Here is a 26,402-nt window from a genome sequence, read left to right as displayed (position 1 = left end):
AGTCACAACCTTTTTTAACCTCTTTGCTCTTATTATACCTTAGACCTGAATTTACCCCAGAGGGAACGCTTTCTGTAAATTCAAATCCATTTTGATTGGAATTGTTAATAAGAATAACACGTAAACCCTTCCACTTAGGTACTTCCATACTTTAATAGAAGGGCTTCATGGTATTAACTGACCGCAGAACTCTTCTCCTGTTTACATGCAAATGTGATAACAGGCACATATGGAACTGGGACAGATAAGCTGAGAGTAAGAATCAAATGTTCAACAGAATATGCCACAAATGAAATTCAGGAGAGGAAAACACACATCAGTCAGGTTGAGGGGCCTTGGTTGTCTTACCATGAGAAATACAGGTTTGGGGAAATTTTCAAAGCAAAAGCCTCCTCTTAACCTTCTCTCTCAATCTGTAACAAGGTAGGAGCTAACTAGGCAATTTCAGAGATTATAACTCCAATTCATGGCATTTAATGAAAAAGGAACTAAGTAAGTTGCTAAAGGTCACATAGCTAGAAGGTTACACAGGTTTCATTCACATTCCAGTCTCAGTTTCTAAATTATATCTTTAAAATGTTCTGAGACTGCCTGCCTATGAGCCAGGGAAGAAAACTTGGGGCACAGCTAGACTATATATTAGAGCCCTACTTATTTACTAAATTAATTCAACTCAGTACATTACTCTATCGCTTAGGAATAAGTTTGTGGATGAATTCCCAATATGATTTTCTAAGAAGCTCATGTGTACATCTTATGTCTGTTCTATTCAGCTTCTGAGCTAAGTTCCTGTCAAAGAAGAAAATGACCTTTGATCAGAGGTGTGTCCTACAGATAAATTAAACTCAGAAAAGTGTCTTGGTATTTAGCTATTACAGTGGCAGTTAGGAAATTAGAATCTACCCATTACTATTAAGCAACTTCAGTTCTTGGTAAAGCTGGTTTTGACACAGCAAGTTCTTATTTTCCTGAATAACTTCCTCAAGGTTTCTTTGTGGTAGTCCAGAGGTTTTTTGTCATGCAAGGTTGCAATCTTTAATAAAGCCACCATAATGGCATGTGACATGCTCTGGGGTGGTCCCTGTAACACAACTGGCAAGACAGGCAAGGCAAAGGCAGGCAGGAACTAGCAGGAAGGGTGCTCTGATCCTTTCAACCAGAATAAAAGGGAATCCAAAGAAAAGGACAACAAAGTTTTCAAATGGGAACTCTTGATTAAAAAAGGAAATTAGAGACCCTGGCTAGAAAGAACTTTCTATGCCAGATACAGCTCTAGTGACATTTTTCACTCAAGAAAGAGAAAATAATGTGTACGTGTATAAGGCATGTGTGTGCATGTGTATATATACACACATACATATAATTGAGCACACAATCTCATACTACATCTTATTCCATTTTACTTCCATATATAACCTGTGTATTTGTATTTTTATATGGAAAGTTAAATGAATATCCAATAAGTGATACAGTAAAACTATGACTGCAACCAATTAAAACATAAATGTGCAGGGAATCAACAAAATGATGAATGTAGCAGTGTTAGAAGGGTGATTTCCCTTTCCCTTACATTTCTTTTTTTTTTCCCTTACATTTCTACATGGCTTTAGTATTCTAAAAAGGAGGATTAAAATAATTTAATTCTCACGGTCTCAGTAAGGACCCAGTTGGGTGTAGTGAAAATAAAAACATCCAAATTAGACCAAGAGACCAATCCCTAAAAGAATAGTATATAAAATTTAGCAGAGATATTAATAATAGAATATGTGACTGAGATTTTGTCATTTCACTCGCTTTGAGAGGAAGCCAGAAGAAGTAAAAACTGTGAGGTTCAATTTCTGCCATTCAGAGAAGGGTTTGCCTACTATGAAGGCAGATGAATGTTACTATTCCTACATCCTAAAGGCAGCATGGACTAACTTGTAAAAGATCCATTCATCCTTCAAAATCAGGATGAGTAAATGTGGTGGCCATAGAGAGAAACAGGAACTATAACTTCCTTTCCTACCAAAATGAATTAGTGTCCCTATTATTTTAAAAAATATGAACACAGATATCTGTACCTTCTACAAGGGGTAACTCTTTGACTTACAAGGAGACGAGAGTTCCTTAAATTGGCAATATTGCAAGCATACAAAATATGGTCAGATTTAAATTCACATTCTCAGGAATACATCCAGCAGCCAAAGGAGGAAAAAAGTCACTAAGAGCCAAAGCAGAACTTGGAAAACACACACGTAGCATCCTGTCTCCCACTGCAGTCTACTGGTAAAGAGCAGTCTCAACACCATTTCCCCTCTTTGAGGTTCTAGTATTTCTATGAGAGTCTGTATTTCTCTTCGTTCCTCCCTTCTGATGTCTGACGTCAATCACAGCACTGCCTTACTGGCTCCCCCTCTTCTACTAACCTCTACTGACTTAAAAACTGTGAAGTTGAGAAGAGGCTCTACGAGGATGAAACAGTCCACAAACACTGCTTACCTGAAGTTTCGAGCCGCACTGAAATCACCGAAGCACTGTAGTTCCCTACTCTAGATTTTATCCCCCAGACTTCCTATTTTTTGGTGTTCACCTTGTCATGATAGGACATTTCAGTGTTAGTTACCTTTTAACGGTATTTCCTGCTTTCCAAAGCTACTTTCCCCCTATTCGTTATCATCCTGCAGCAACCGGGTCACATCACATTGCCCCTTCTTTGTGTCAGGTGGCTGGAGAGCAGCAGCCCCTCTCCCAGCACTAACAAACACAGAAACTAAGCGCCTCCCCAGCAGCACTGCGGGCTCCAGTCAGGCCCCTCATGATGAGTGAACTCACCCTCATCCTAAGCTTCAAATTGAAGGGAAAAGATTTTGGGTTGGAAGGTTTGTTTCTAGTCAGGGACATGGCACAAAGGGCATTCAAGCAGAAGTTAAACAAACACTACCTGGATCTTGGTCTTGCTTTGAGACTGTTGGAATCCTTAGGAGTGGCTGAAATAAAGATTAGATGTTGTTTGCTTGGGTTTCATGTCTGCAGTTAAACAGGTTTTAAGCAGCACCTGGGCTAGTACAGAACACATCAACAGGTAAACAGGAGGTACAGGTATCTGTGTGGAAAACTTGACCACTTCCACATTTTCATGATTCCATAATTTTATTTCTAAAGCTAAAGGCACAATTAAGAAGAAAGAAAAGCCAACATATTTTTCCTTTCATCAGACCATTAGCCATGAAGCCATTCTCAAATCGAAGTTGATGAATGAACCAATTCCGGCCTAAAAGACAACTCTCTCAAGAGGTTATCTATTTATACAATGATGGGTTCAGACTTGAGGGTTTCTTGGTCTATCACGATAGCCTAGTAATAACAGATTTTGAACCAGTCTCCCCTGAAGGCTAGGAAGAAATCTATTGGGCTACATATTTTAAGATTTTCTTAAAATACACCACCAGGACCGCATGACCACAAGAAATCAAAGTCCCACAGTTAAGTCGAAATGATCTATGCAGCTTTTCCTATAAGAAAATATTCTTGTGTCCCAAATCGTACAGAGAATATTATGAAGTGAAATCATTAAAATATTTTGTCAACCATACAACTTTTCCTTCTCCAATTTAAATCATGAACTAGCTTGCTCACTACCAAACACACGGAGCCTACTTTCCCATCATAAGTTGTTGGGAGTAATGAGAAATACTTACAAAAACATTAATCCTCTTTTTACGTTTTCAATCCTCTGTGGAGGACAACTTTAGAAACCACTAGCTGTGCTAAGGTTTTGCAAACATTGCAAATTTTTCATCATAAAATGTCATAAAAATTCAAAGAAAAAGTGCTACTAACTAGGAGCAAGGAGAATATAGTTTGTATACTGTTTGCACAAATTTTTCCGGAAAGAAAATGTCTCACTGCATGATGCCATCCTCTTTTACATTACTCCAAAGATAAAACCCCTCCTTGGTATGAAGCATGCTGGATTTCTGACGATCATTAAACTCCTTGGGTTGGATAAGCAGGGCAGAATGCGGAGCTGAAATGCTAACAAGGCCCAGAGCAAACTAGCAACACACCTCCCCTTAGCTTCAGTCAGCTATAGAAGACGTGCTTTTCTCCCAACTGAAGCGCTCTGGCTTCTTGGAGTGCGGACACGGGCATCTTTTAACTGCAAACCACTGAAAGGCTGCTGGAGCCCCGAGAAGCATGGGAAGCCCAAGCAGTGTGAGCCTGCCTTGCCCAGTCTCGTCCGCCCACACGAAGATGGAAAACCACCTCCCCTCCTCCAGCCCCCTGGCGGCAAAAGATGGCGGCCCAAGAGAAAGCCTCTCCTCCAGCACAGCAGGCTACCTGGGGGCTGGGCGGACAGTGCAACGACCACTCACCATGGGACTGAGGGCCACCCTCCAAGCAGGCCGCCCACGGCTGGCTCCGGCCCGCTTCTCTCAGGCCCCACTGCTTCCCAGAAATATGTGGGCAGAAGTCTCAGCCATTTTAAAACACTGTTCCCCAAACCAGACCGCGGTGACCGTTACTTCCTTTGTCCACTGCCACTATCTTTGTCTTTGTGCCAGGGGGAGGGATGGGTGTGGAAGGAGCGGGGAACCCTGCTGGTGAGAGATAGACAGGCAGGCAGATGGCGTGATGGGTGTGGCTGAGGCGTGGAGACCAGGCCAGGAGTCCTGAGGTCCAGGGGCTACTCCTGGCCTCTAGCTGTGACCTCCATGAGCCTCAGTCTCCTCACCTACAGAATGAAGATAATAAAATGAGGCCCCTTTCTCACTCAGAGAGATAAGAAAGTGAAGGCGCTTTAAAAACTAAATGTATTCTAGAATTGCAACATATTACTGCTGTAGGGTGTTCCTAATTTTTCAAGCTTAGAAATCTGGTTTTGAAATTTAGTTGCTTCTAGGATAGCACAGGAGGTGCAGGTGGGTGCAGGGAATGGAAGGAGAGACCAAGCGGTGGCAGCCAGCAACTGGGCAGCTGTGAGAATCACCAACAGCAGGCTGAAGACTACAGCGTGAGGGCGAGCAGGCCCGACGCCCTCGGCAGGACCTGGAGACACAGAAAAAGATGGCCATGGTGCAGTATGGCCTTTTGAATTAGGCTAGAATGTGCCGTTAGCTAAGAAATCCAGCAGATTCCACTAATATGTACATGTTCAGCACTTCAAAGGGTAAGGGTCTATGAGAAAAATATGTAACAAGGAATACCGCGTTCCCTGATGACACAGTCCCATCCCATCTGTAAGCCACCACATTTCCTTCACCACCATTACTACTATCATGGTTATCACCACCCACTGTGGAAGGAAGAGCAAAAGAGGGAAATGAGATCCCAGGCAGGGCTGGTAAGCTTCCACAGGTTCAAGATCAGAAAAAGCTGCAGAATACGATTTTAGGTAAGTCTTCCATCAGCCTCCAAGCCCCTGAAAGTCAGACTCAGCATTTGGAGCATGTGAATATCCACAAAAATGGCAAGGGCAGGTTGGGTCAGAATCCAGGCAGAAGCCCACGGGCGGATCACAGCTTCTCACTGAGCTGGGCAGAGGGAAGAAGAATGAGAACTTCCTAGAACACTCCAGGCATGTCATCTTTCCAGGAAACAGAAACAGGATAGGAGGGCAAGCCTAAAGTTTAATTCTCCACTGAGGTGAACTGCCCACGTGGCATGGACAGCCTTCCAGAATTAGAAACCACCACCTTGAAACTCTTGTGTCTCCCGCTAGGAATCCAAACATTCCCCGGAAAAGAGGGTATTAAATACGTTTTCAGATGAGGGATTCCCTCATATCCACTCCAGAAAGGGCAGCAAAGGGAAGAACAAATCAGAAACCACATAGCATGCTCCCAGGCAGAATGTGAAACAAATTCAGATATACTTCACGTACTGTGGCACGCACACCCTGATAGGTTATGTCTGGTGACGCCATGCCCTATTCAATGAAGGAATGTTGAAAATGACATCTAAAGCTCATGCCCCAGAGAACACGTATGCTCATGGAAAAAATAGGAAGAGTTATTAGCCTAAAAGGCTGTTGGAGAAGCACAATTTAACACTCCAAATTTAAATAACTTTTACTGATACCATAACATGAAGTTCACAAAAACTAGGATGTATCCACTTCATTTCCAGAAATTAGAGTTGGAAAGTATCTACCTCAGGCATCTGTCCTATGCAAATAGAGCATTTCCGCCTATGATGAAGGAACCAAAATCAGTTCCAAAAGCCAAAACTAGGCTTGAGAATTCCTACCACTTTTGGAGTCATAGTTGATCTATGATCTTAATTTTCTATTTCTTAACTTCGCTTTCTAGAGGTAGTGGTTCCCAAAACAGGCTGAACATTAGAACCCCCTGGGCGGGGAGGGGCTGCCTAAAAATACAGATTCTTAGGCCTCATCACTGCAATCAATCATATATTCTCGTTCATATTAATTCTCCCTCCCTCCATCCCTCTCTCTCCCTCTACCCCTCTCTCTTTTAAACCTTAAATGAACTTAGTGTTTGGGAAATACTGTACTGTAGCATAAGCCTCGATGTATATTGATTCCTTTGTTCCAACTTAAAAAAAAATAAAGCCTGGATGATAGCTAGTTAAACAAAACAAACATGATTTACTTATGAAATATTAAGAGAGATAACAATAAAAGAGAAAGCAGCAACTTCTTTCATGTGCTCATAACCAGAGCTCCAAACAGTAACGCCATCCCTAGCCAGTTTGTTCTCAGCTAGGTCCACCTTGGTTCAGTGACGGCTCTGTCAAGAAAGCTGAGGCCACAGGCCCGACTACCTCCATGGTTCCCAGACACAGTTCTGACTCTCCAAGAACCTGGGCAAACATGACTTTTATTTCTCTCCTTGGAATCCACTCCATGTGTAAGCACATTTACCTGCCTTCCTGGTGGTGAAGCATAATGAAAGCGTTTGAGATTTATGCTTTGGAAATGCAAAGTTTCACCTGTGAGCCTCCCATTAATCCACCCCATCAGCTTACTCTACACAGAGATCACAGTGGCTTGTTGAAATCTTCCCAAATCCAAGCCTTCTCAATTTTATACTTAGTGACAATGAGGCCCTCGATTCAAACTGAGAAATCCTTTCAGTAAAACCTATATTCAGAACTTAAAAAGAAATCACCCTCTTCTCATACCTGAGAAGAGGGGAGGAGTAAAAAAGAAACCAAAAGGTTTCCTTAGAATAAAACACAAGACAAATATTTGGACAGAAATATATATATATATATATATATATATATATACACATACTATCACAGATGTACCAGTTTTCTCACTGAAACTACAGGGTTGTTTTGGTTTGTTTGTTTGTTTAAGAAATAATTACATTAAAAATATATTAAATTGGTTTTCTCCTACCTGAATCCTCGGACATATCCTTTGGTAAGGCTTCATCCGTAGCACTCTTCAAAGCTAGCAGTGTTTCGTTTTGTTTTCAAAGAACAAGAGAGAGAAAAGTAAAGAAAAAAAAATTTTATGTCTCAGACACATTACATTAAAACAAAGAATCCCTAGTCATCACTTATGAAAACGGTGTTACAAACATCTATAAGTTGCTATAGCACTTACTAAAACAATAAAAGTCTCCTAAACTATGGTAACAGGTTCTCCTCCTACAAAGAACAGAGGTATTTTCAATGTTCCAGAGAGAGTGCCTCTAGTGGCTGGGAGGAGTATTACCAGGAAGTATCAAATTTCCCCGTTTCTTTCCTGACATCCAGAGCAAAGACATAAGGATCTCTCTGAGAGTGAGAGCCAGGATTCAGGATTTTTAGAGCTCGCCAGGTTATTCCAATGGGTAGTCAAGGCTAAGACCCACTAGTAAAGACAGTAATCAGAGTACTTGCTGCCACAGACAACATCTAGGTCTGCCTGCCTCTCCTGAGCAAATACTGAAACAGAGAGCATGCAATTACTGTTTCCTAATGGGAAACATTTTTCATGTTTAACTCCCATACAAAGCTACATCCATGGCAGGTCATGATAACAAAACCTGAAATAGCTTCACTGATTTTTAGTCCCTTCTGATAAGCCTTTCATTCATGGGCAGTGAATCAATATCAGATAATAGAAGGAATACTGGCTTGAGAATTCAAAAATCTTGGTTCTTATCCCTGCTCTTTTTCTTACTGAGCAAATAATTCATACTGCCTGAACTTTAGTTTACTCATCTTTATATTTTATGTGATAAAACATACCAGCCTCCATTCCACTTTGTGAGGACTGAATAATACAGTGCATGAGGAAGGACCTGATAGATTATAAAGCCTTATATAGAAGTATGGCAGGAGGTGGGGTGTTCCTCCTGCTCTTCTAGATAAGTCCCAGGCCAACTCATCCCTGTGCTTGATGCTAGCTGTAACACGGAACACCGTGCTGCACTGCTCTCACCCGTCCAGTTAGATAAGCAAATCATCACAACACAACACCCACAAGGTCCCAGAGCATAAAGCCCAGGGGTAGAAACTCTCTCCAGAAGGTAACTTCCTCGAGGATTAGACCCGTGTACAAATGTGCATGTATATTGATATTCTGGGATCACATCTGCCAACACAAGATGTTATGCTCACAAACCGTTCACTTCTAGTCATTTCCTAATTAGTACGATCAGATTCCAATAAAAGATGTTGGAGTAGCCTGAGGGTCAGCAGTGAGCACGGGGTCGTAACTGAAGGGGCTTTGGACACTCATGGTCTTGTTACCACTTTATGAACTATAGTTTTGTGACAGCAATTGGAACTACTTAATCCATCCAAATGTGGTCATATACAGAGAACAGTCCTCAGATGCTCTAGAAGCCAGCCATTCCAAGAGAAGTAGATTAAAAATATATATAGGTAAAATGTCCCTAAAGGGAGAAAACTTATTCTTTTCATACCTTGTTTGTCATCACCAGTCACATCTTGGGTAGGGACAGGAAAGTCGGCCATGTCTTTAATAGATAGCTTCTTGGAAAAGAAAAGTAAATTAATAATATGGGTTGGAATGGAAATGAAGTGATGTGCACATCTGATGCAAATGTTTTTAAAAGCTATGTGTCTTGTCAATATTTCTGCCTCCCATAAACCCTGACATTTAATACTATTTTACTTTTTAGGTTTCTAGTGAGGTATAAGTTAATTTGTATTGAAAAATTTATATATACAGAGGGAAAAAATAATGACTTAGATTGAGGTACATGTATAGACCACACATTATATCTCAATCTGGTGTGGGACTCAGCCAGAGTTGTGGAGCATTTGCCCACGACACCAGTCAAGAACAAACCTGTGCTCTAGGTACTTTCTCACAAGCAGAGAGAGGTTCTGACAAGTGGCCCCATCACATGGGTATTTGCCAGGATCTCTTATGTAGAGGGTGTTCAACCTGATTCAAACAGCCTCCTTGTTATGGAATAAGAGAATTTTACTGATGAGCAGAACAAAATTTTCTGCTAACTCACTGAAGGGAGAAGTCCTCAGTTACACTAAGAAGATGAATACCCAAACTGATCAAGTATTGATTAGCTTAAAATTCTATGTAAAATCTACTTACTATAATTTCTTCTACACTCTCAATTAACATGGACTCTGCCCTCTGATAAGATTAAAGGATAATACATATTCATAGTTGATATATATATAAACACATTCTAGAAAGATATATAAAAATTGAAGGGTGATTGGTAGGTGGGGATAGGGATAACAGGAGAACTTGTCACTATATGCCTTTTGATATTCTTTTTATTTTAAACATATTAAAAAAGTCAAATAAAGATAAATTTTAAAACTTAAAGAAGTAGGGTAAATTCCTGGAGTTAGCCGGTGCTCCAAAAGGTTAACTGGTTTACCTCTCAGAATCTGAACAGCCCAAGAGACATAAGCAGTACTTCTGTTTTCAAACTGTTTCAAAGAATGGAGTTAGAATACTGCTTGGTGGTAACCTGATCTAGGGTTTAGCCATCCACAGGCAAGTCATTCTTGGCATTACAATGAAGCTTCCAGATGTAATTTAGAACAGAGAATGTATCTCAACAGCGCCCTTCTTTCATTTTCTTGTCCCACCTGGATTGTAATCCAGATCCATAGCAGAATAAAATAATTTAGGAGTAGAAAATATAGATAAAAAGAAATCCAAAAGAACACTGTTGAAAGAAATTTTTAAAATCTAAATAAAAGGAAAGACACCCCATGCTCATGGGTCAGAGGACTTAATATTGTTAAGATGGTAATATTCCCTAAATCCATCTACAGATTTGAAGCAATCCTCCTTGCTTTTTTGCAGAATTTGACCAGCTGGTCGTAAATTTCATATAAAAGTGTAAGGGACCCAGAATAGCAAAAATATTCTTGAAAAAGGAGAACAACTTAACAAAAAGTTATAGTAATCAAGAACACTGTAGTACTCACATAATGACAGACATATAGATCAATGGAATAGAAATGAGAATCCATAAATAAACCCTTAAATTTGTGGTCAACTGATTTTCAGTAAGGGTACAAAACAATTCAGTGGGAGAAAACTGTCTATTCAATAAATGATGCTGGGACAACTCGATATCCATATAAAAATAAAGAATGAAGTTGGACCTCTTCTTCACGGCATATATAAAAATTAACTCAAAATGGATCACAGACCTAAATGTAAGACCTAAAACTATAAAACCCTTAGAAGAAAACATAAGAATAAACCTTCATGATCTTGTATTAGGCAATGGCTTCTTAGATATGACACCAAAAGCACAAGCAAAAAAAGAAAAAAATTAGATAAACTGAACTTCATCAAAATACAAAACATTTGTGTTACAAAGGATACTATCAAGAAAGGGAGGGAAAACAAAGAAAAATACTTGCAAATTATACATTTAATAAGAGATTTATATCCAGAATATATAAAGAACACTTACAACTCAATAAACAACCCAGTTTATAAATGGACATGGGATAGGAATAGATATTTCACCAAAGAAGACATACAAATGGCTACTTAGCACGCAAAAAGATGCTCAATATCAGTAGTCATTAGGAAATTCAAATCAAAACCACGAGATACCACTTCACTCCCACTAGGGTGGCTAAAATCAAAAAGACAGATAATAACCAATGTTAACAAGGGTATGGGGAAACTGGAACCCACATACACTGCTGGTGGAGGAATGTAAAATGGTGCAGCTGCTCTGGAAAGTAGTTTGTTAGTTCCTCAAAAAGTTAAACACAAGGTACAATATGATCCAATTATTCCACTCCTCAATATATACTCAACAGAATTGAAAACATGTGTGCACACAAAAACTTGTACATGGACATTCACAGCAGCATTTTTTCTAACAGCCCAAAAGGGGAAACAACCCAAATGTCCATCAGCTGAAGAATGGACAAACAAAAAAATGTGTTAGTATCCATACAACGGAATACTATTCAGCAATAAAAAGGAATGAAGCACTGATACATGCTACAATGTGAATGAACTTTAAAACATTACACAAAGTGATCTCATCACAAGAAAAAAACTTTTTTCCTAATTCTTTAATGGCGCGTATTTATGTGAGATGATGGATGTTCACTAAACTTAACACAGCAATCATTTCAAGATGTATGTAAGTCAAATCATTTTGCTGTATGTACACCTTAAACTTATCCAGTGCTATATGTCAACTCTATCTCAATAAAACTGGAAGATCAAAAGCAAACATTATAGTAAGTGAAAGAAGCCTGTCACAAAAGACCACATATTTTACATTTCTATTTATATGAAATGTCCAGAATAGGCAAATTCAGAGACAGAAAATAGCTTAGTGATTACTAGAGGCTGGAGGAAGCAGGGAACAGTAGATGACTGCTAATGGGTACAGGCTTTCTTTTTGGAGTGATGAAGATGTTCTAAAATTCGACTATAGTGATGGTTGCACAACTGTCAATATACAAAAAAGCACTGTATACTTCATACAAATTGTATACTTTAGATGAATATGGTATATGAATTATATCTCAATAAGCCTGTTTACAAAAGAAACAAATCCAGTAATCTAAGAAGCACTGCTAAAGACAAGTGTCCCTGAAATTATAATCTTTAATTCTTGATGGAAATAAGTACATGGTACAGCTCTGCTGTCTTTAGAAAAAGATGTACTGCTGAGCAAACTTCTCAAGACCTGACTCAGCTACAGCTCCATTCACAACAAACACCTTTATGGGGTCATCCTTCACAGGGCTGGTACCAAGATCTATCTAAACCCCAAGCATGGGGAATTCCCTGGCAGTCCAGTGGTTAGGACTACATGCTTTCACTGCTGAGGGCCCAGGTTCAATCGCTAGTTGGGGAACTAAGATCCCACGAGCCACGTGGCATGGCCAAAAAAAATAATAATAAAATAAAATAAACTCCAAGCATGCATTCCTGTGTTTAAAATATCTCCATTTCCAGGCTTCACAGACACCTGTATATTTGCTCCTTTCCTTTTAGAGATGATAAGTGAGTACATGAAGAACAGCAACATGAGTCAGTAATTAACTTCTCCCAAAAAAAACAGCATTATTTATCTCTGTTGGAAAAGCAAAGCCCATCTGATACCATGGCAAGTTGGAACAAAATGTTTAACTAGAGAAAATGCGAATAATGACTTTTTTAGTAAATCACCTAACAACAACATAATTTTACACAAGCAGGGGTACCCATAGCAAAAAATTTTTTAAATAAAACAAAAAGACAAAACAAAACAAACAAACAAAAAATAAAACAGGGCAACTGCATAAGATAGTTGTAGAGATGTCTGTCCTGGCCTGACAGACAAACTTCTCCGTACACTGTCAGCAACCCCAGAGTACACTGAGGGCCGGGAAAAGTGACTAACAATCATACTTGCTTCACCATCATACACATTCTACAGAAAAAGAAATTGAAAAAGCCAAAACTCTTCGAATGTACATCTATCACTCCACCTGAAATCACTTTATCTCCTTCCGAGTAGAAATCTGCTAAGGAAAGGAACACGGAGACTACGACTCAAAGAAAGCGCAGTAGAGAGGCCAAGAGAGACGTTATCAGAGGGGGCGCAGCAGAAGCAGGCTTGATTCGCTCAGAGAGGAGCAGAGGATGGCATCCACAACATGCACTACAGGCACGAGAGCCTTGTGGGAAAGAATAAATAATCACACACAATCACAAGAAATTTTTTAAATGGCCCTGTATCCTGCCTCTGACTTCTATCATCTTGCAACGTCGGAGCACTGTAATAGGAGCCTATGAACAAACCTCCATTTATGAAACATTTCCAGACTTTTTTTCAGGGTGGGAACAGCAGATATCGTAAGTTGTCATCACAGCAATCATGATGGTGGTGATGGTGACGAAAGTGCTGATATTAACAATAACCATAAGGACGCCTAAAGCACACAGTTAAGCCCCTGCATCAGTGGCCCAACGTTATAGGAATTCTTCGGGTTTCTCTTGAGGATCATCCAAATCAGGCAGCTTTCAATGTGATCTGGGGCCCTCATATACAGTTCTCAAACCTCCTCTCAAAACTGTTCTGATTCATTACACCTTGTTAATAATCAGCTGCTAAAAATACAACTTTACAATGTTTACTTCAAAATTAAAGCTCGGTTAAAGTAAATAACCTGGCTTACATTTTTCTGGCTTAGTTTGGCTATACCTAAATTTCACCTCTAAAAGGTCAAGAGGCTACTTTGCTTTTTCACCAAATCTAGTTTTAGGGAGAAGAGAAAAAAAGATAATTATAGATATATCTGGTGTCTAGATTTGAAATGCTGAGCTTCAAAGTAAGTACTAAGTATTAAGAGAAATCGTTATGAAATCAAATTTTCCAGAGTTTGTAAAGAACAATCAGCTAATGGATTTAATAGTACACACATCCTTACTTATTAATACATGAAGATCTTTTACCTCCATCCGATTCAAGTCACGGGGTTGTTGGTTTGCTGGCACTGACTCAGAATAAGAATCAAATAACGCACACTCCCACTTGGGCTTAGGAAAGGCTAAGAAGAAACAAAAAGAATGCATAAGAATATATACTATAGTCATGGTGTTTCCTAGCAGCTTTTCTGTGCTTGGTAAATAGAGCAACAAAATCAGCCAGCTCCTGTATACTAGAGATGGCACTAATCACGCTGAGGTAGTATTTCAAGTTCTTTACATATACAAGCTAGTACTTCTGCCATGCCCACTTTACACGCAATAAAACTAAGGAGCAGTGAAGGTAAGCGCCTTAGTCAAGCTCAGAGAGCCAGTAAATGAAGAGCAAGGACTTGAACTGCCAGCACTCCTGCTGGAGGGTCCATGCTGTCAGCATTTCATGTTGTAACACAGAAGTCATTTTCCACCTTAACCATCACTATCACAATACTTCAGTTTTAACTAAGCTACTAGCAGCATTTTAAAATGGCAGTAACTATGGTGACAGTTTGAATACCATAAACATTAACTGGGGAAATACTTCATTTTAGCTATTACTACTGGAAGTAAATAGACAAGATCTTACAATGATATGTGCCGAAGAAAGCTTTATGAAATACTCATTTCTTTTGGTTAGCAGGAATAACAAAAATAAGAGCACAAGTTCTTCCTGATTTATAACAATGAAATAATCACATTATGGGTTTCTTCCAACATAGTATAGTGACAGCAGCTGTTAGCTGGGTAGCTGAGTGGATCAGCGTAAGAAAAACCAGGCTACCTGGTAAGCTAACACTGAATACTCCACTATTTCTTAGAAACAGATTCTGTTTCACCACTTTTGTCACAAAGTAAGTAAAAAAGAAATGTCTCAACAACCAGGAAAACTATCAATATTCCAAAGAGGAAAAGCAGACTGTGGTAGACAGTAAACAGAAGCTACAAATCAAATTTGTCAAGACCAGCTATTAAGAAATCAAAATTTTAATGCCATGTTTAAAAACACTTTTTTGAATCAAATGTTAAAAATGGATTGGCAGGGACTTCCCTGGTGGCACAGTGGTTAAGAATCACCTGCCAACACAGGGGACATGGGTTCGAGCCCTGGTCCAGAAAGATCCCACATGCCGCAGAGCAACTAAGCCCTTGCACCACAACTACTGAGCCTGCACGCTAGAGCCTGCGAGTCACAACTACTGAGCCCGCGAGCCACAACTACTGAGCCCGCGAGCCACAACTACTGAAGCACGCGTGCCTAGAGCCCGTGCTCCGCAACAAGAGAAGCCACCGCAATGAGAAGCCTGTTCGCCACAACTAGAGAAAGCCCACTCACAGCAACAAAGACCCAACACAGCCAAAAATAAAATAAATAAAATAAATAAATTTCTAAAAAAAAATGAAAAAGCACAGAGAAGACCCAAAGAGTTCTGGCCATTTTCTTGAACCAAATACAAAAATAAACAAGGGTGATAAACCATTTAAAAGTTAACTACTAAACCCTTAGGGTTTGCCTAAAATATACTATCACTAAGTTTGATGGGGTTTTATGAGGTCTCTCATGATTTCTGTTAAAACTATTTAATTATTATTTAAGATTAATCCCACAAACTGGAAATGATGTGCAATTTTTGTTTAATTGAAGGGTATATGATGGATTCTTCTTCAGTTGTTTCTATATAAATGCATGCTCCATAAAAGGCCATTAAGAAATGAGAGGGGACTTCATTCAAAATGAAGGGAGATGCTCTTGACTGAGGCTCTATTTTTTAGACTCCCCTCTACTGCGTAAGCAAGGTAAAAGCAGCCATTTGCAGCAGTAAAGGAATCAAGAGGCTATTTCTCTTTTGTCAATACACTTTTTGCTCAGGGCTTTCAGACCTTTAAAAATTTCATCAGTGGGCTTCCCTGGTGGCGCAGTGGTTGAGAGTCCGCCTGCCGATGCAGGGGACACGGGTTCGTGCCCCGATCCCGGAAGATCCCACATGCCGCGGAGCGGCTGGGCCCGCGAGCCATGGCCGCGGAGCCTGTGTGTCCGGAGCCTGTGCTCTGCAACGGGAGAGGCCACAGCAGTGAGAGGCCCGCGTACAGCAAAAAAAAAAAAAAAAAAAAAAAAAAAAAAATTTCATCAGTGACTTTTGAAACAGGCCGTGAAACACCTGAACACCTACAGTGACTCCTCAAATAAGGAGTCATGACACCCAGCCTAGGTTCCATAGCCACACCACATAAGAACAAAGAAACAGCATTCCTCAAGACCCCAAACAGGAAAGAGAGGGAGGAGAGAGAGCGAGACGGAGACAGGGACACAGAGAGACACACTAAAGAGGAAACACAGCAGTGTGTCATGCTGCCCAACTGCAAACTAGTTCCTGGGGACCCCTGAGGGTCTCCCCCAGCCTGTAAGGAAGGGGAACATGCTGGAGTTACGGCCCGCTGGAGTCAGAAAGCAGCTGCTATTAGCAAAGTCCAAGCTCTGAAACAAGTAATAGCTTTTGCTCTCTGAACCCTCCCCTTTGTACATTTTCTGAGGGCCTCTGGGCAAGATCCCAGAATGGGTCATGCTTCCCCCAACATGTTCACTAGTCCCTGGCACCAGCCACATACTTAGTCTCTTCCTTTTGGTTGAGCCTCCACCCCATCACTACCGAACACAGAACGACAGACTTTTTATTTAAGAGTCAGAGACCCGAAGACGGACTTAGATAAGTCATTGGGTACTTTGAATCTAGTGCCGTTATGAGGAGGGGACAAGACAAGATAATCTAAGGCCTTTCCAGATCTAACCACGAAATTTATGATCTGTTCAGGACTAACCACATTTTCTTTAGACACTGGTTCCCTCCTGCCAATAATCATCAATGACTAAGCTCTCATGTTTTAGAGGCCCTCTCTAAAAAGTGAGAAAGGCTGTTGAAAGCACCAGCTATTTCTGGACCCTTTCGATGGAGGCTATACTTCTGTGAATAACAGAATTCACATCAGAAATCAGCCCACTGCCTTTGAAAGGGCAAGAGACACTATTCATTTTTTCAATCTTCCAAAGAAGTTAATACAAAGGTTGGACTCACCATGACTCTTTCCTATCCAAACGATTTGGGGATTAACTGTTTTATTAATGAGAAAGACAAAGAGAGCTCTATTCTAACTTTCTGGCGTGCCAGAATGTTCTATATCTGATTGCAGTTACATGGGTGGATACATATTTAAAAAATCGAGTGTACATTTAAGATCGGAGCCTTTCATACATTTCACTGCATGTAATTTTTAAACTTTTTCATTAGGTACAAGACTCCTAGTCCATTCCGTTGCCCAAGGCCACTCGGGGATACCGGGATGGGCCTAAAGATGGCAAGTCAGCACTGGCTCTACAGGAAGATCTTCCTCTTAATTTTTTATCAGCTAGGGATTCAGTAGTTGCCTGGTCCACAATTTTCATGAAAGGGTTAAGTGACTTTGGTTCAAATCCATCCAGACAGTACTAGAATGGAGATAAAAGATGACTCACATTTGCTAGATCATCCCTATGACTCACATTATAAGTTGTGAGAGTCTAATATCAGTTAATGAACAGTAACTGTATATACAAAGGAGTCCTCAAAGTGTCTGGACAACACCTTAAGGAACAAAACTCTCTTCCAAGGTCTGGAAGGAAACGCCTAAGGTTTAGGATTTATGATGAGGCATTACCTGCTTGCAGGTACTCCGGCTGCAGAGTTGGAGGCAGGCCCTCAGGCAGTGGGTAGCCGTTCTTCCGGGCCACAATGAGATGAAACGCAGCACAGAACTCCGGCAGGCTCAGGGCTCCATCGCAGTCAGCATCGCTCAGTTCCCTAAGGATAGCAGATGTTATGAGCGCCTAACACGGGGCTCAGATACAAGCACTTCATTTCTCAGCTTTAAGGAAAAACCTTGAACTTTTCAAGCTGCGAATGCTGTATCAAAACTTTGAGAACTCCCTCCTGGGAAAACACAAGTAAGCTCAGTAAATACTGGTTGAACTATGTTTTCAGATAAAACTAGCAACTAGGGAAGGCTGGAATCAGATGAGATAGAAAAGAAGAAAGGGAGAGGCTTGAAAAGGCTTATCTTTGCTTCAGCCCTTGTTTCCCACTGAAAAGCAGAGGTTTATCTGCCAAAGTAACTAAGACCCCAGAAGCTCAACCAGTCTCTTAGGTGTACAGAGACGAGTACGCTTGTGTTAGGACATGCAGAGCGAGAAGGCATATACAATCATAGTAGAAAGGGGGTTACTATTTGAAAGAAAAACCACGGAAGGTAAGCTCCGGAACTTTCCTTTGGACCCTTCACATCCTTGTCCCCCTTGAATATTCAGAAAGCACCAGCTCCCCAACGTGAGGAGCCAGGGAACTGTTTCAAACACTGGGTGGAGAGAATCCCACAAAGCTTACATGGATATGTCTCAACAAAAAGATAGAAACCCTCATGCCGATAATGTTAGGACTGGGAATTCTGCCAAAACAAACTGTATTCTTTACAAAATGATAGTTTCTCTTTTTTCCTAGCTTTAAAGCCTAATAAGGCTTGCCTTTTTTTTTTTTTTAATGCTAGAATATATTGCCGAAAAACCGAAATTCAGCTCAGGATACAGTGGCATTCACAAGTGCCAGTGGAATAGTTTTCCAATATGATGCACAAAACATGACAAGCAATTTTAAACTCTATTATCATTTTTTTGTAAATCCTCATGAAAAAAAGTTTTACATAAATACAATACTTTAATTATATATTTATCACAGGGTGGTCTCCCACCCAGTCTTGAGGAAGAAGAGCCCACACGCAGCTGGGAGTTTACAGAGGTACGGAGCATTTTCATAAACGCAAACAGAGCCATCTGGACCAACCAGCACAGCCCTTCTGGAGCTGGTGATGGAGCCGGCACAGCAGCAAAGCACCAGGCACGCCACATGTGCAAGTCTGAACCAGGGCCCAGCTGATAAACACCAGCCAAATTTACGAAGCTCAGAGGCAGCGAGAAGAGTCAAATTTAACTTAATTCCAAAATATCTGTGGAACTTCTGTTCGCCCGGCCTCATAAAATATTATAAAGAATAGCTTTTCAAGGTTCTCTGGTCACTTACACCACATCAAGTAGAAAAATCTGAAAATAAAACACACAAGATGGAAATTCTCATATGCTCACACAACTGCTTAGACTGAAAAGGCATCTAGGTGAGGATAATAATTAGGAAATTGCTTTTTAAGTAAGAGCTAAAGCAGTGCGTAGTATGTGCCAGACACTATTCATTGTGCTTTCCATATAACTTGCTTAATCCTCACAGCAACAATAATCTAAGTTCTTTTCATTCTCTTAGTCTGTATTTTAAAAAATTCAAAAGATTAGATTTTTAAAATGCAAAAGTAGGAGCTAAGGGATGGCTATGGATAACAGTATGATACTATGAGGCATTAACTGTACTTACCATATATAGGAGAGTTCTGGAATGGAAAGCTTTGATTTGGTGAAGAAGTTCTTGGCCACAGAACCTGTCAAGAGCCATTGTTTAAATAAATCATGAATTACTTATCTAGAGCAGCTTTTATATTTATATGTAAACGAATCACCATTTCTTTCATTCAGCAATTCCTACCATATAACCACAAATATAACAATTATTCATCAAAGCAACTACGAATTGTGTGGCTAAAAAGCAACATACAAACGGCTTTTAAAAGAGTATGTAAATTAGAACAGGGCAAAAGAACTAACGACCTAATACTTATTATGACATGAAAATTATATGAATTCCTTCTTTGTATTTCCAAAAATCTGCAAAATTTACTAAAAACTCAAAAGATAACTATCAAAGTAAAAATCTGTCGAGCACTTTAATGAACGGATGCAAAAGTAATACACGATCATGGTAGGAAACAGCAAAAAGAAGAAAAACTAACACCATTAATCTCATCATACTAGAGATAAGACAGACATCTTGGGAAAGCGTTTCAGTGAGATTTAAGATCTCTTGGTGGCTCTTCAAGAATCGTATCCAGGAACCTCTTGCTACTTTCTTTATTCATTGCAAATTTACCAGTATCAATGGAAATCAGGTAATCATTCCATTTTACATGTTATGTAGCTTCAAGTCCCAATTGCACTTAAAATGTTTAGACCCAATCCTTATTGAGATTGAAATTTTTATGCTTTCTGCTCTCAAAACAGTTTCACAATTCAAAAGCCTCAAGTCTAATACAAAGAACACTCAAATCAAAGCCCTAAACTCTATTCTAAACTGATAAAGTCAAAAGTCTTTCCTTAGCCATCAGGAGACTTCTAACTGGCCTTGAAACAAAGGATTATAGTGGACCCTAAGGCAGACTTATTTTCCTTTGATAGATGAAGGATCAAAGACAAAGTACCCTATAAACGAATGAGCCTTCTCCCCAAGAGCATCCTGGAAATAATGCTGACACAGGACTGTTGGCCATCCATGCAGCCTCCTTGCTTTGTCAAACATTTGTCAGAAATGTCTTGAAAGCCCATTTGCCAGCTATTTTATACATAGAAAGGCATTCTCCCCTAATTTCATTCTTCTTTTTCCCTCCTGATCGCCTTTCTTCAAAGTATAATAGGCTCAAACCCACAGCTAGAGACCTGGCCTGGCCTTCACACAGTAGAGAGAGACTGTCGGCGCACGGTGTCCCAGAGTGGTTGGGTGGCGCCCACAGGGAAGATGATGGCTAACGAGGTCAGAGAAGGAGCACTTGAGCAAGCCCGAGTGCTCCCTCCTTCGGTGCTGACAGGTCAAACGGGGAGCTGGAACCCTCGCCCCAGCCCCACCCCCAAGCAACAAAGAAACCCCAAACAAGCCTCCTTTCCTTGCTCTCTCCAGCCATTTTCAGATCCACCTGAGAGCCACATGTGGGGCAGAAGAGGTAGAAGGGAGGCTTAAAAGCGGTCAGCAGTCAAAGATCAAAACCATGAATCCAGACGTTTTCTTACAAGGGGTCTCTCAGCCCAGTAAACTACAGCTACCCACAGCATTGATCCATCAGTGACTGAATGTTAATACATCCAATATATACAGATCTTTTAAAAAAAAATGAAGACCAGTAACCCACTGTAAAAATGGATTGAGCTATGAGAGTTTAAAGAAATAGATGCAACTGACTCTTAATCATATTGAAAAAAAAAGTTCAACCTTGTTCGTGAGACATCTGTAAGTTAAGGCCACACAAAGACATGATTTCTTGACTATCAGATGGGAAAAATACAAAAGTTCAAAAACGTGTTTTGATAACAAGACTATGGGAAAACAGGCACCTCATACAATGCTGGTGGGGTGACAAAATGGCACAACCCCAAAGAAGGGGTGTTTTGCAAAATCACATTTGACCCAGTAATCCCACTTCCAAATTATCCAAGGATACACTAACAAAAATATAAAAAGACATATGCAGAAGGCTGTTTACAAGAGAAATACTTGTAATAGCAAAGGACTAGAAGTAATCCCAATAAAGGATTGGCTGAATAAATGATTGCACATTCACACAACCTATAAGGGGAAACGAGAAATATCTCTACATACGACTAGAGTAATCACCAGAATATATTGTTAAATGAAAAAAGCAAGGTGGAGGAAAGAATAAGTAGTATGCTACCACTTATCTAAGACAATATGGAGATAAGAACACACACACACATAGAGAGAGATATGCGCATACATGTATTTGCTTCTATTTTTAAAAACAGACAAGCCATTAAACAAGATGTTTACCTATAGGAACAAGGAAGGAACAGGGTAGAGGAGCTAGGGGCAGGAACTAGACTTCTTTGAATGTAGCTTGTTTTGTAGACTCAACTTTAGGACTGTGTTAATATTTTATATAAGTAAAAAATTAAATTTTAAGAACACAATCCCTAAAAATTGAAATCAAAACAAATAAAACTGAAAAGCACAAAGTTGGAGAACTCTCACTATCCAATTTCAAAAACTTACTATAATAATCAAGACAGGGGCTTCCCTGGTGGCGCAGTGGTTGAGAGTCCGCCTGCCAATGCAGGGGACACGGGTTCGTGCCCCGGTCCGGGAAGATCCCACATCCCACATGCCGCAGAGCAGCTAGGTCCGTGAGCCATGGCCGCTGGGCCTGCGGTCCGCAACGGGAGAGGCCACAACAGTAAGAGGCCCGCGTACCGCAAAAAAAAAAAAAAAAATCAAGACAGTGTGGTATTGGCATTAGGCTAGACATAGAAATCAGTGAAATAGAATTGGTAAAGAAATAAACCCTCACACTTACAGTCAGTTGAATTCTGACAAGGAACCTAAAACAATTAAATGGGGGAAAGAATAGTTTTTTCAACAAATGGTGCTGGGACAACTAGATATTCACATGCAAAAGAATGAATTTGAACCCCTACCACATATCATATGCAAAAATTAGCTCAAATTGGATGAAAAAACTAAATGTAAGAAATAAGACTGTAATATAGGGAATTCCCTGGCAGTCCAGTGGTTAGGACTCTGTGCTTTCACTGCCAGGGCCCGGGTTCAATCCCTGATCTGAGAACTAAGATCCCACAAGCCACATGCGTGGCCAATAATAATAATAATAAAACAAAACTAATATGACCTTGGATTAAGCAATGGTTTCTTAGATATGACACCAAAAGCACAAGCAACAAAAGAAAAAATAAACTGAACATCAAAATTAAACTTTTTTGCTTTGCAAGATACCATTAGGAAAATAAAAGGACAAGCCACAGATTGGGAAAAAAATATTTACAAATCATATGTCTGATAAGGAACCTGCGTCTAGAATACACAGAGAACTCTTTCCACTCAACGATTTTTTTTTAAAAATGGCAAAGTATCTGAATAGGCATTTCTCCAAAGAAGATGGACAGTAAGAGCATGAAGAGATGCTCAATGTCATTCTTCATCCCGAAAGAGATACCACTTCACATCCACTAGGACGGCTACAATCAAGAGATAAAAACAAGTGTTGGCAAGGATGTGGAGTAAGACACTACTGGTGGCAATGTAAAATGGTGCAGCCACTTTGGAAAACAGTCTGACTAGTCCTCAAATGGTTAAATACAGAGTTATCCTATGATCCAGCAATTCCACTCCTAGGTATATATCCAAGAGAAATAAAAACATACATCTACACAAAAACTTGTACACAAATGTTCACAGCAGCATTATTCTTAACAGCCAAAACAACCCAAAAGTCAATTAACTGATGAACAGATAAATAAAATGTGGTCTATCCATACAATGGAATGATATTCATCCATAAAAAGGAATGAAGCTCTGGTACATACCGCAACATGGATGAACCTTAAAAACATTATGCTAAGTGAAAGAGGTCAAACACCAAAAAACACTTATTATACAATTTCATTTATATGAACAGCCCAGAACAGGCAACTCTATAGAGAGAGAAAGTAGTTTAATGGTAACCTAGGGCTGGGGGGTGGGGAGAGCAGGAATGGGGAATAAATGCTAATAAGTAGGTAGTTTATTGGGGGAAGGTGCTCTAAATCTAGATTGTGACTATACTACACTAAAAACATTGAATTGTACACTTTAAATGGGTGAATTTAGAGTATGTAAATTACATCTAAATAAAGATGCTTTCTAAAAAGGGACATCAACTAATTGCAATGTATGAACCTCTCCTGACCTTGATCAAACTAAACTTTTTAAAAAGGCATTTGTGAGACAATTGAGGAAATCTGAACAAGACTTGATATTAAGTAATTTGTGGGGTTTTTTTTAATGTGCTAATGAGTTGTGGTTATGTTTTTAAAAGAGGCCTTATCTTTACAGATACATCCTGAAATATTTTCAAATGAAATAGTCTGGTAACTGCTTCAAAACCATCTAGGCTCAGAGAGGGTATAAATAAAACCAAATTGTGAGAGATGAGTGACAGGTACAGAGGAGTTTGTTATACTAGCCACTTCAGTTGTGTCTGTATTTGAAATTCTGCAAAATGAAAAGGTTAAAAGAAAATAAAAACATTCCTAACAGCTACCTACGTGTATTTGGCTAAATATCTGCATACATTGTGAAAAAACTCACTTAAGCGGTGGGTAAAGATAGCAAGTGGTCAATAAATGCAATCTGGGTTTCTGCTTTTTTAAAAAATCATGCTGTCAACGTTAATTTTTTGTATCTACAATATTCCACCTTCAAACAAAGCCATTACCACCAACCAGAAAATATCTGCGTTTATACAGGTATATTTCAACTACGTACCTTATTTCACTAGAGAACATTAATCTTAGTCCACACTGCGATATGTCAGGTTACAATTATCAAGGACATATCGTTATTCTTCACAATTGAAGTATAAAAAGAAAGTTTTATGAATTTATCTTCCAGACTCTACTATTTCACTGTTTGTTTAGTCTTCAGCCGGGTGAAATGTAGGCACATGGGAATTAAATCAGTTCCTCTCAGCTTGAATTTTGCATGAGAACTCAATAGGAATATGTATTTCTGAAGATAACCCAGAAGAACTAACATGTGGACATAAAAATGCTGGCCAATTTTCCTCCCATATTTTCTCTCAGAAAAACCAGAGGAGAAAGACTACAGCCAAAGAAAACAAACATGAACTTGAACTCTAAGGTGTATATAACATAAGGAGACCTGTGACAGCAACTCTTTGGGATGCTACACTATGTCCTTGCTGTAACATCGACATAATGAGTATGCAATTAAAGGTGCGACACTCATTTCAGGAACTGCTCCAGCTAATAAGGCACAGCATCTGAACCAGGATGCTCCAAATTCCCATTTAACCCCCCTTTGAAATGGAAACATAACTTTCCCAATATCATTGCCAAGTGTTTTTCTGCATGGTTTATAGTTGATGAGACATTCAACCTCAGAGAAAAACAAACTAAAATCATAGAAGGTTGTTGTACTCATTTTGTGTGGACTATTTCTCAAGATGGGCGCTGTTATTTATGTGAGACAGTGAGCTGGGACCCGTGTTCTCACCCACCAGACTTTGTTACCTGAAATGAAGGAACTCGGATCAGGCTGAAGGGACCGGAACTGGTTGACATAATACTCTCGCTGCTCTTCCGTTATCCTCCAGGGTTCGTCTGGGTAACTACTGTTGTTATCCTGCAGTTCTCTCTCCACTGAAAAGGACTTTAAAAAGAAATCAATAAGCAGATGCTCACAGAATCTGTCTTTTGTGAAACCAAGTAGAAATATTAAACCCAAGCATTATAATTATTTTTTTCCTCAAGGGGATGAATTTAAACACCTTGTGAGTAGAATTTAATGGGAATGTAAACTTCTGAAGGTCAGACATCATGCTTTATACCTTTCTTTTGTATTTCCCAAAGTTGTTAACAGGACTGAGCATGAAATATTGAACACTTGGGTGAGTGATGAAAGATTTTCCAGTGTGATGAAGGGGAAAAAAATACAATCGTTCTTTTCTTCAAATACTCACCACATTTTGATCCTTTTAAATTAGTTGAGTAGATAGTAAGATAATCTAGATTCTTTTTAAACCATTTTTTTAAAATCTAGAACAGCTATAACCACACCATCTTTCTTTCTGAGGCATTCCCGTTGTATAAATCTGGGAATCAAAAGCTCCGAATCAAGTCCCACGTCCCCAGGTCCCACCTGAGTGGCAAGTCAGGATCACCAAACCTCTCCTTCCACATTTGTGAACTGGGGGTTCTACTTAGTAATAGAGCTGAGCGCAAAGATGGGCTGTCATGGTACCACAACAAACAGGGTAACAAGGGGTGCATCCGACCTGCCACTAGGGGGCATGCAAGCCAAATTTGAGAATTTAAGGATACAGAGAACCGGAGTAGTAGTGCAGGAGAAAAGAGCTCTGCTAAGCAATGGGGAAAGAAGCAAAAATGGTGATTCTGGAAGGAGCAGCACAGGGCTTTGTTGCATCCCTCCCATCTACCCTAAGGCTAAGGTGCTACTTGCCAGGGGCCACCTTCATGGAACTAAAAGGTGAACACAAGGAGGGTGAGCCTGAGACAAAAGGAGACTAGGAAAGAAGGGGAGAGGTATTACTACTAATACCCATCAAGGTGCCTGCTTCTGAATGAACACACTACCAAGGAATTAATCATTAGGAGGGTATTCTACTCACTATCCCCAGAAAAGACAACAGACCATCTCTGCCCCCTGCCTCAACCTCCCCAACAAACACACACCACATTCTGGAAGTAACTCTTCCCAGGAACACTTGGCTCTCCTCTGATGCCATTCAGAGAAGAAACAACTCTTTAAAAAGTTTGAGCTGTGATATGACCTTGAGATGCCATCTTTGAAGTTTGCATACTAGATGAGTTTCCACTAAATCTAAATCAAACCGTTTTTAAATGCCCTGAAAGTCACTATCCAGTAGTTAATGCCTTAAATTCATAGAGTGTTTTGAAATTTACAAAGCATTTCATACACCCCTATCTCACCCGAGCACCTCAAACATTTGAGAGGTAGACCCAGCAGGTATTAGTATCCTTTTCCCAGATGAGGAAACCGAGGCTCAGAGA

General features: G+C 39.9%; 1 protein-coding gene across 9 annotated transcripts in view; it reads right to left on the bottom strand.

Moving 5' to 3' along the window:
* Positions 1-26,402, bottom strand: part of REPS2 (RALBP1 associated Eps domain containing 2) — a gene marked incomplete at its 5' end in the record, with an annotated part of 231,265 nt that overhangs the window by 96,056 nt on the left and 108,807 nt on the right. For 2 of the 9 annotated variants that reach the window (XM_079727343.1, XM_079727344.1), the window contains 7 exons: positions 2,924-2,969; positions 7,352-7,405; positions 8,871-8,940; positions 13,877-13,971; positions 17,576-17,718; positions 19,330-19,393; positions 24,882-25,020. In XM_079727343.1, the coding sequence (XP_079583469.1) occupies positions 2,924-2,969; positions 7,352-7,405; positions 8,871-8,940; positions 13,877-13,971; positions 17,576-17,718; positions 19,330-19,393; positions 24,882-25,020 (611 nt within the window). The remainder of the gene's footprint in view (positions 1-2,923; positions 2,970-7,351; positions 7,406-8,870; positions 8,941-13,876; positions 13,972-17,575; positions 17,719-19,329; positions 19,394-24,881; positions 25,021-26,402) is intronic. The other 7 variants (XM_079727345.1, XM_079727347.1, XM_079727346.1 and 4 more) reach the window with 4 other exon arrangements.

Source organism: Hyperoodon ampullatus, assembly GCF_949752795.1.
Source record: "Hyperoodon ampullatus genome assembly, chromosome: X".
Lineage (NCBI taxonomy): Eukaryota > Metazoa > Chordata > Mammalia > Artiodactyla > Ziphiidae > Hyperoodon > Hyperoodon ampullatus.
This window is presented reverse-complemented; position numbering and strand designations above follow the sequence as displayed.